Consider the following 9,979-nt stretch of genomic DNA (forward strand, 5'->3'; position numbering starts at 1 on the left):
TGTGGAGATAAACGATGCTTCGGTTGAAGATCCCGGGACGACCTGTCCTCCTGCATGGAACTTCACCCCCGGTAGCCATTACTGGGTTGGGCTCCTATCGTTTTGGTGTTTCTAACTTTTTTCTGATCTTATGTTTTATCTTTGCAGGAAAACCGCCATCTTCAGCTGCGCGCGACTTGGGAACCGTTGACAGAGGTGCTGCTTTTATTGGGTGTAAAGTTTTACGGTGGCCGAGAGTTCTTACACATCTCAGGACTTGTGAGTTTTGCGATTTATCCTTATTTTCGAGATTCTCGTGCTCTCATGACTAAGACGTACATTTGTCCTGTAGGTTCGCGGACTGGATTGCAAATGGGGGACTGTCCGATGCCGTGCTACGCTGATCTGTTCGATGCTGAGGAAGTGCCAGCTGTTGCTACCGAGGTTGTTGCGCCGAACGCCGAGACCGGCTTGGAGGTCGTTGCTATGAAGCTCGAGGATGGTGAGGTTCCTGCTCCCGCGGGTGAGACTGACCGCAGATCCCATTCTGCCGAGGTAGCTGCTGCTCGTGCCGCGAAGAAGCCTTCCTCGGTGTCTCGTAGGAGTGTTTCAGCAGCTGGTGGCGATCGCTCCCGGAAGAGATCGTTACGTTCGAGTCCCCGGAGCGATGCTGGAGGTAGTTCTAGGCGTCCTCATCACGCAGAAGATGGGCGCGGGGAATTCGACCCGTAGATAGAAGATGGTCGTGAAGATCGCTCATTCTCTTTTCGCTATGACGTGAAGGACCAGGCGTTCGTTGGGAACTCGCGAGCTTGTGCGGACCTCGCCAGCAGGATTGATGGTGACTCTGTTCCGCTTATTACCTCTCGCGATTTGGTTTGTCAAGACTCGTACGAGCAAGCCGTTCGTCGACAATTTCAGGTTTGTATTTTACCTCTCAGTTCGCCCCGATACGGATTTTACTTAGTCAAAATCAAATTATTTCGTTTGGTGCTTTAGGCGATGAGCTGGATCAACCATCTCGCTGGCGACTGTGATGAGAAGGTGTGCGCCGCTAGGAAGGAGACCTCGCTTGCTCAGGATGCGCGTGTTCGGGCTGAGCGGTCAAGCAAAGAAAACGCGGTGATGGTCCAGGAGCTCACGGCCTCACTCAAGCAATCTCAGCGCAAGTTCACCTCCGAGACAGAGCGACTCAGGAAAGCGAGGGATGAGCGCGGAGAGGAGGAGCGCGCCAAGGCTGCTATCGTGATCAAGGCACATGAAGAGCGTATTGATCGTTTTAGGGAGCATGTGATCGCAACACGCAAGAAACAGCCCCATTTACTCACTCTTAGCCAAGTGACCGGAACTAAGCAATGTTTGACGAAGTTGATCAGTAGGGGTATTGCTATTCCCGAAGAGAGGATGGCGCGTCTTGCTGCTGGCGAGAAGGAGTTCACGGCGAAGTCGAACGGGGTTGTGGTGCCGCCGCTTCATGATGATGACCTCGAGCCGTTCCCGGAGGCTGCTGGTGGAGGTGCTGATGATGCCGCAAACGAGTGATGTCCTCGTATTATTGCTTGTTATTGCTTTAGCGTTTCTTTTGCTATTTCATGATTAGTCGTTGATTGCTTATGTACTTTTCCTTCGGATACTTGCAAACTCGTTTGCTTTTCCTTTATAAACTTGGTTATTTGCCTTCTTGCACGAGTGTTGATTATTGCCGAATTTTTGTTTTCTTCGTAATGACGAAGTTGCTTTCGTTTTATCCTTTATCGTTGCGGGGCATATTTTGCGGTGCAGGACGTCTCCTGGCTTATCCTGGATATGTTATTCTCCGCAACGGCGATAGTAGACAAGACGGACTTGTCGTACCAGTTAGGTGCGTTCAGTCGTGACCGGCTTACCCTGTGGGCGCTGCAGGAATCGCGAGAGTGCGCGAGTCGGGGTCTTCGGCTTATTCACTCTGCGCCCTGCTAGCTTTGCGAGTCTGGGCTCGGCTTATAAGTCCTTACCGAAGTAAGGACGTGGATTATTTCACCACGGCACTCATGCGGAGCGATTGCGAGTATGGACTCGGCTTTTATTCTTTACCGAGGCAAAGTATGGATTATTTCACCATTACATTCATGCGGAACGTAGAACTGTGCACCTGGCCAGGGCGTCAGTATGAAGACGAAGGATTTGCTCAAAACTTTTCTTTTTTATTAAAGTTATAGTTGGACCTCGTGAAAGGCTGCCTACGTACCCTCGAGAGGGATCAAACCATTCGTAGTTCGTATTACATAAGAATGCTCGGTGACGAACTACGAATGGTAGTAGCGCTTGAGGTTGGCGGAATTGATTGACTAATGGTAGTAGCGCTTGAGGTTGGCGGAATTCCAGGATCGCGGGACTGGTGTGCCGTCCATTTCGAGTAGCTGATAGACTCCTGGCTTGACGATCTTTGAGACTAAGTAGGGACCTTCCCAATGCGCGCCCAGCTTTCCTGCGTTCTTCTCCGCGGTGTTTTCGAAGACTTTGCGGAGTACAAGATCTCCCTCGTCAAAGTAACGAGACTTGACTTTCTTGTTGTTAAACTTTGCGGCAGCTTGCTGGTAGTTCTGGATGCGCAGCAGAGCCTGATCGCGCTCTTCTTCGATGAAAAGGAGTCTGTCACATAGCATTTTATCATTCAGCTCCGGATTGTGTACAAGCATAGATCGTCGGAGTGTCGGGATTCCCACTTCGGCTGGTGCGAGTGAAAACGGGGTTCGTCCGGTAGAAGTGCGCGGGGAAGTTCGGTGAGACCAAAGAACGCCGTCGAGTTCGTCTGCCCAGAGTCCTTTCTTTGCGTCGAGACGTTTCTTAATTCCAGCGAGAATTGTCTTGTTTGTTGCTTCTGCTTGTCCGTTGCCCTGCGGGTATCGTGGAGTAGACTTGCTAAGACGTATCCGCCACCCAGCGCAGAACCCTTCGAATTGGAGAGAAATGAATTGAGGGCCGTTGTCGCATACAATTTCGTATGGAAGTCCATGCCTTCATATGATATTCTTCCACACAAAGTTCTGGACTTCATTAGCTTCGAGTGAGGCGTACGATTCTGCATCAACCCACTTTGTAAAGTAGTCCGTCATAATGAGGAGATATTTTTTTTGATTTGACGGAGTTAAAGGACCGACGATGTCCATCGCCCATCGCATGAAGGGGTAAGGTGGTGATGTGGTCCTCAGAAGTTCTGTCGGAGAATGGATGAATGGTGCATGTCGCTGACATTTTTCACATTTGTTTGCGAATGCAGTACAATCGGCAACCATAGTCGGCCAGAAATGGCCGTTGCGACGAATTCGAAGTGCCAATGCTCCTCCCCCGAGTGGTTACCTCCAGCGCCTTCGTGGACCTCTCGCATGATGTCATTGACGTCCTTTGTATTAACACAGATGAGAAGTGCGCCATTGACCTCCCAACGGAACAAGCTACCATCCAACAGCGTGTAATGTGCGCTCTTGACGCGAAGACGTCGTGCTTCCCACTTGTCTTTTGGCATGATCCCATCCGCAATGAATGCTATAATCTCAGTTTGCCAATCTTCTTGTCTTTTGGAGGCAGGTGGTGCAGGTATGGTGGTAACTGGAGGCGCCGGGGTCGGAATGGGCGTGGTGGAAGTGCTTACGTTTGTGGCCGTTGAGGCTGATCCCGTGACTGCCAAGACGATTGCCGAGCTAGCGCTCGGGTTTGCTGATGCTTCTGTTGAAAGTGCAGCTTCAATGAGTTCGACATCAATACTTGGTTGATCAATGCTTTCGACCGGAATTACTCGGCGGAGGTCTGGGTCCGATGTCGAGGCTAGCGTTGCAAGTGCATCTGCGGGAGCATTGTCGCTGCGCGGAATCTTGACGAGCTCAAAGAATTCGAACTGTTGTGAGAGGTCGCGGACGACTTTCAGATAAGCATCCATGCGTGCGTGTCTTGTTGCATAGTCCCCACTGAATTGGTGCGTGACCAGCTGCGAATCGCAGTAGGCTTGTATCTTTTTGACTCCGATTCCGTGTGCGAGACGTAATCCAGCGATTAGCGCTTCATATTCGGCATCGTTGTTTGTAGCAGTGAAAGCAAGGCGGAATGACTGCTCTAAGATTTCTCCTGTTGGCGAGGTTAGGCGTACGCCCGCTCCCGAGCCCATCTTCGAAGAAGCACCATCAACGTGAAGTGACCATATCTCAGGTGGAGGTGAGTCAGCTTCGAGTTCCGGAGAGAGTTCAACGAGAAAATCTGCGTGGACTTGTGATTTGGCGCAGGTGCGATTCTTGTATTCGATGTCATACTCGCTCAATTCAACTGCCCATTTTGCCAGACGTCCTGATTGACTCGGGCTGTGAAGGATCGTGCGCAGCGGCTGATTAGTTAGGACTTCAACAGTGTGTGATTGGAAGTACGGGCGGAGCTTGCGAGCTGAAATGACGACTGCGTATGCGAGCTTCTCAAGAGTTGGGTACCAAAGTTCCGCGCCTTCGAGAGTTTTGCTCACATAGAAGATCGGATGTTGCTCTCCACGATCCTCTCTGACGAGCACACCACTTACAGCTGAACAGGAGATGGCGATGTAGAGATACAACGTTTCTCCTTGCTCGGGTTTGGCCAGGACTGGTGGAGATGATAGGTACTCCTTCAACTGTGTGAATGCTAGCTCGCATTTCTCATCCCACTCGAAGCGTTTATTCACGCGGAGGAGCTGATAAAACGGCAAACACTTGTCTGTTGAACGAGAGATGAAACGATTCAGTGCGGCAATTCGCCCTGTAAGCCTCTGAACCTCGCGCGTGTTCCTTGGAGAAGGAAGGTTGATGATTGCCGAGATCTGTTTTGGATTTGCTTCTATGCCGCGCTTTGTAACGAGGTATCCCAAAAACTCTCCGGAAGTTACCCCAAATGTGCATTTTGCCGGATTCAGCTTCATGCTGTATTTGTTGAGGATCTCGAAACATTGTTTCAGGTGTGCGACGTGATCTGCTGCTTGAGCTGATTTGACGAGCATGTCGTCAATATAGACTTCCATTGTTCTTCCGAGTTGACTTGCAAACATGCGGTTCACCAGTCGCTGATATGTGGCTCCTGCATTCTTCAATCCAAACGGCATGACTCTGTAACAGAAAGTGCCTTGCTCGGTGATGAAAGCAGTCTTCTCACGGTCGTCTTTGTGCATCATTATCTGATTGTAACCCGAGAATGCATCCATAAAAGATAACAATTCGTTTCCTGCTGTGGCTTCGACGAGCTGATCAATGCGCGGAAGAGGAAAACTGTCCTTCGGACAAGCCTTGTTGAGATCTGTGAAGTCGACGCAGACTCTCCACGTACCATTCTTCTTCTTGACGACCACGGGATTACTCAGCCAATCTGGGTAGCGCACCTCAGTGATTGATCCAGCATCAAGTAATTTCTTTACCTCATCATTGACCGCGGTAGTGCGCTCCGCTCCGAGCTTTCGTCGCTTCTGTTTGACGGGCTTATAAGTCGGGTCAATGTTGAGCTCATGGCTAGTAATACTTGGATCGATTCCGGTCATGTGATCTATAGTCCATGCGAATGTGGTTGCATTCTTACGCAAAAAATGGACGAGCTCGTCTCTTAGTGCGACTGGCAGCTCGGCTCCTATTCCGACGCAGCGCTTAGGATCAGACAAGTCGATGTTAACTTGAATCACAGACTCCTTCGGAGGTGGTGTACGTGGATCTCGTGGTGGTGCTGATTGGGCGATTACAAAAGCCCTCGCATTTTGCAACTTTTTCTCGATGATGAAGCAAGTTCGAGCCATCAAAGGGTCTCCGCGCAGTGTGTAGATTCCGTACGCGTTCGGGAACTTGACACATTGGTGATACGTAGAAGCGACAGCGCGCATCTTGTGGAGCCAGGGCGTTCCCAGAATAACATTGTAGACGATGGGTTTGTCCACAATTGCGAAGTTGAAGCACTGCATCGTACCGCCAACGTAAATTGGAAGCGTTATAGTCCCGACAGTCATGATGGTGTCCCCGTCGAATCCTGTCAAAGGCTGCGTTTCATGGACCGTGTTGCGCAGATCAATCTCCATCTGGATCAGCACGTCCTTGAATATCACGTTGACTGAACTCCCGGTGTCAATAAGAATCCTTGTTACTGAGCTCTCGCCGATTACCATTTCCACGACAAGTGGATCGTTGTTCAGACTAGCGTTGCGCGCATCTTCTTCAGTGAAGGTAATTGGTGCGGTGGATGTCTTGAACATGTTGCTGTGAGAAGGCGTGTTGCGCTTTGTTTCTGTTTCGCGACAGTAGGCTTGGATAGATCGAACAGAATCGCGACATGTTGACAGGCCACCCATGATCATGTTGATCCTTCGGCGAGGCGCTGGTGGTTCATCGTGCTCTTCTGCTTCGCGATTCCTTCTGGGGGGAGGAGGTAAACGAGCGACTTCCCGTTCTCGGTCATTTTGTGCCCAAGCTCGGTCATCCTGTGCTGCAGTTTCCTCTTCACGCCGTCTGTCGTGCTGTTGTTCGTCTCTTAGGCAGTACTGATTATCTTTGTGTGCGACAACTTTTCTGCGCTCTCGCTCTAAATCGACGCCACCTTTCTTGTACTTTTCTAGAAGCAGCATTTGAAGTGTTTTACACTCTTCAGTTGAATGTCCGTTGAACCTGTGGAACTCGCAATACGGGCGCTTGCCTTTGAAGCCGGGATTATCGGATTCACGGTGCCATTTGTTCCAAGACTTATTCTGTGGCTCTTTTCCTTCGATAGCGAACATCGTCGCTTTTCTTCCTTTCTCGCCTCGGGCGTAGTCCCTGTTGTAGTGCTGGCGTGGTTCATGGTACTCGTCTATGGCTTTACCCTTTGAGCTCGGAGCCTTCTCGGGCGCTTTTTCTGCCGCTTCAGTTTGATCGTGGCTTTCTTTCCCTTGGTCTTCCTCCACCAGCATGTATCGGTTTGCACGCGCAAAGACTTCGCGCAGGGATTGGAGGGGTAAGATTGTTAGGTCTTCCTTGAACCTGGTTCCGCGGGCGAGTGCGTCCCTTAGAGCTCCGATAGCGGCTTCGTCGCTGATGGCGAGCTGGGTTACAACTCCTCTGAATCTTGCCATGAAAGTTTGCAGCGACTCGTTGGGCTTTTGACGCATTCTCCATAATTCGGCGTTTGACGCAGGGACGTGCATGAAACATTGGTGATGCTGAAGAAAGGCAGTTGTGAGTGCTTCATAACCATCGATCGAATTGGCCTTGAGCTTTGAAAACCAGTTCAATGCTTCCCCGGTTAAGCTTTCGACGAACAGTTGACAACTTCCCGCGTCCTCCTCCTCGGGAGAAAAGTATGAACTTCCAATATGGATAGACATAGACTTCAAGAAGATAGTGGGATCCCCCTTGCCGTCGTACGGTATTGGCTTGTTTTTGTTGGTATCGGGATTGCGTCTTACTCTGATGCCTGATACTTTTATGGTGAAGGGCGAGAGTCGCGCCTCCGCTAATACAGTCTCGAGTTCCGGGGCTCCGCTCGTTGCTCTGTGCATCTGAGTCGTAAGCGTCTGCAGCTGGGCTTGCATCTGCTGAAGTTCTTGCCGTAGCGCGTGATTCTCAGCGTTCTCGGAGCGACTTGGATCAGCACGCTGATCTTGCGGAGACCTGGCTGGCCTGAAAATGTACCCTTGGCTGCTCGCCATTGGGTCCGACGATGATCGACGAGAGACGGGGCCTTCCATTTGCGTTGTGCTCAGCTCTCGGTGTGTTAGCGGTGTGATGGTTAGCTTGCGGAGCATGGTGGTCAGCTCGCGGAGCATAGAGGTCAGCTCGCGGAGCGTTGATGCCAGCTCGCGGAGTGTTGAGGTTAGCTCGCGGAGCGTTGAGGTCAGCTCGCGGAGCGTTGAGGTCAGCTTGCGGAGCGTTGAGGTCAGCTCGCGGAGTGCGTGGTGCCAACGCGTCATCCTCCTGTCGCTGATGATGCCTTGCATGGCCATTGCGTCCTTGCAATTCTATCTGTGCCGCTTGACCGCTCATCTTATCCAAGGTTCTACGTACAGCTTCGTCAAGTGCGGCCTGACTGATCTTCAGGTGTCTGGACGATCGACGGGGGTAAATGTCGCGCGTAGTGCCCATATCTTCGCGGCCATTTGGAGCGTCTTCAACAGCTACTCGATCAGGAAGGATTGCTCCATTGGTTCCGCCATTTGTCGGAGCGACACGCGTAACGCCTACGGCTTCACGGTCAGTTGGATCGTCTCTAGTGGTTTCACGAACAAGAAACGTAACGCTTGCGGCTACGCCAATGGTGGGAGCGACACGCGTAGCGCCTATGGCTGCGCGGTCAGTGAGCGTTGCGTCCTCGCCCGTAATTGCTTCGGGTCTGTTGACGCCTTGGAGTTGGTTGGTCCTCGCACGGGTGCGCCCCCATACGGTGCGTGGAGGAGACACGTCGCGGGCTGGGGAGGAGTTCACGCCTTCGTTGCTTGAGTGATTGGTCTGAGACATGCTTCTGGTTTTCTGAAAACGCCTTGTTCTTCAAATTCTTCTCGTCAAAATGAAAGGATCTCGTTCAGCCCCACGGTGGGCGCCAAATTGTTGATGTATGAAATCGACAATACAAATGGTAAAGAGTAAAGTGGGATGAATCGGATCTGGCCCTTTTATTTAACGTAAGAATTTTTCAGAAAGGGTTTACAGAAAATGACAATTAGGGAGCTCAAATGCTTAATACGAAATTAACAGCCTTTTCTCTCTCTAATTGACCAAAATTCGGATCCCTTTTCCTGACAATGATGTCAGGTATTTATAGTGGGACCTTGATCTAGGGTTTCTTCTGTCTTCGGGTAAAATGACGATTTTGCCCCTGCGGCCTGTTGGGCCTGATCCAAGACTCTTGGCCCAAAATCTCTTCAGAATCTTCTGTTTGGGCTTTAAGAATGTTGGGGCAAGGCCCATATCCAACATTAGTGAATTTTTTTGGATATGACGTAAGAAGAAGAGAGGGAGTCTCTTCTAAAGAAGCTTCACAAAAAAAATCCAGCGAGCTTGATGGATGTTCGACTCCGTACTGTGTATCTTTGTCAAGCAAATTATAACTTATGTTTCATGTACACAAAAAGATGTTTATAATAGCATGTTTTTATACATAAATCGATGGAATCCAGATTAACTACTCATTTTGGGATTAAAATTCAGATATTGGACGAGAAACAAAATTAATTATTCTCTGGATCCTCAACTATATAATAAATTTTCATATAGTAAAATTTTTGAAAACTCTAAAATATGCATTATTAAAATATTATCTTATTTTTAATTTTAATTTAAATATTAAACTAGTTTTAGATAATATGATTAACTAATTTATATTTGACAACTTCAATATTTTTGAAGTCATTTTGCTATGTTACCTTAATTAAGCTCCAAATCATATACAATAGAACAAACAAAGATAATCATTGTTTGAAAGTAAATTATACGTTACAAAAAGGAAAAAAAAAATGTTTTTATACAACATGTTTCACCCATACGTTACAATGTATACTCAATATGTTAATACGATCTTAAATCATTCGTGCTTCTTCCATGGATAAAGCTTCTTCTCAGGCTTGTAAAAAACCCCATCTTTTCGAACGGAATAACCACATACGTAGCTAGGATAACACTGAGCAGAGGTGTCTGGATGAACGCTGACCGGGAAGTTGACAAACCCAAAAGTAGAACGGAGATGGCAATGCGTGAAGGTGTGCCTATTCTTACCGTCATACTTAAACTCAACCACGACGTACCGGTCTCCTGGTTTGCTCTTCTTCCATACCTTATTGCCACCCTTTGCGCATACAAATCCCGCGTTTCCATTCTTTAGACCGAAGAGATCGTTGGTGATGACCATTCGTACAAGCGTATTTGGCCGTACCTTATACTCTGATGTATAGTCCTTCTTGTGGTACGCACGTAACGAGTTTACCTCTAACGATAAGTTTGAGATTTGTACAAGGACAAGGATGAGAAAATTTGTAACTAGGGTTTTGGGATTCATCTTCGTTATC

The 9,979-nt window shown here is 49.0% G+C and overlaps 2 protein-coding genes across 2 annotated transcripts; both read right to left on the minus strand.

Annotated features, from left to right (window-relative positions):
• Nucleotides 1-2,306: 2,306 nt before the first annotated feature.
• On the minus strand, nt 2,307-8,435 carry LOC104715647 (uncharacterized). Its single transcript, XM_087465499.1, has 4 exons — nt 7,881-8,435; nt 3,319-7,714; nt 3,116-3,206; nt 2,307-2,976 (listed from the first exon to the last, which is right to left on the minus strand). The coding sequence occupies exons 1-4, from the start codon at nt 8,433-8,435 to the stop codon at nt 2,307-2,309; spliced, it is 5,712 nt and encodes a 1,903-aa protein (XP_087321625.1).
• A 1,021-nt stretch (nt 8,436-9,456) lies between these two features.
• On the minus strand, nt 9,457-9,979 carry LOC104773895 (uncharacterized). Its single transcript, XM_010498564.2, has one exon. It carries the CDS (start codon nt 9,967-9,969, stop codon nt 9,499-9,501), a length of 471 nt encoding a protein of 156 aa, XP_010496866.1. The 5' UTR covers nt 9,970-9,979; the 3' UTR covers nt 9,457-9,498.

Source organism: Camelina sativa, chromosome 9, assembly GCF_030686135.1.
Source record: "Camelina sativa cultivar CO46 ecotype springtype chromosome 9, ASM3068613v1".
NCBI classification, from domain to species: Eukaryota; Viridiplantae; Streptophyta; class Magnoliopsida; order Brassicales; family Brassicaceae; genus Camelina; species Camelina sativa.

Coding starts and splice junctions, on each gene's coding strand:
- LOC104773895 (XM_010498564.2), bottom strand. CDS start 9,969: ATGAATCCCAAAACCCTAGTTACAAATTTTCTCATCCTTGTCCTTGTA.
- LOC104715647 (XM_087465499.1), bottom strand. CDS start 8,435: ATGTCTCAGACCAATCACTCAAGCAACGAAGGCGTGAACTCCTCCCCA. Junction 7,715..7,880: donor GACAGGAGGATGACGCGTTG/GCACCACGCACT, acceptor ATGCTCCGCAAG/CTAACCATCACACCGCTAAC. Junction 3,207..3,318: donor GGTCCACGAAGGCGCTGGAG/GTAACCACTCGG, acceptor GAAAAATGTCAG/CGACATGCACCATTCATCCA.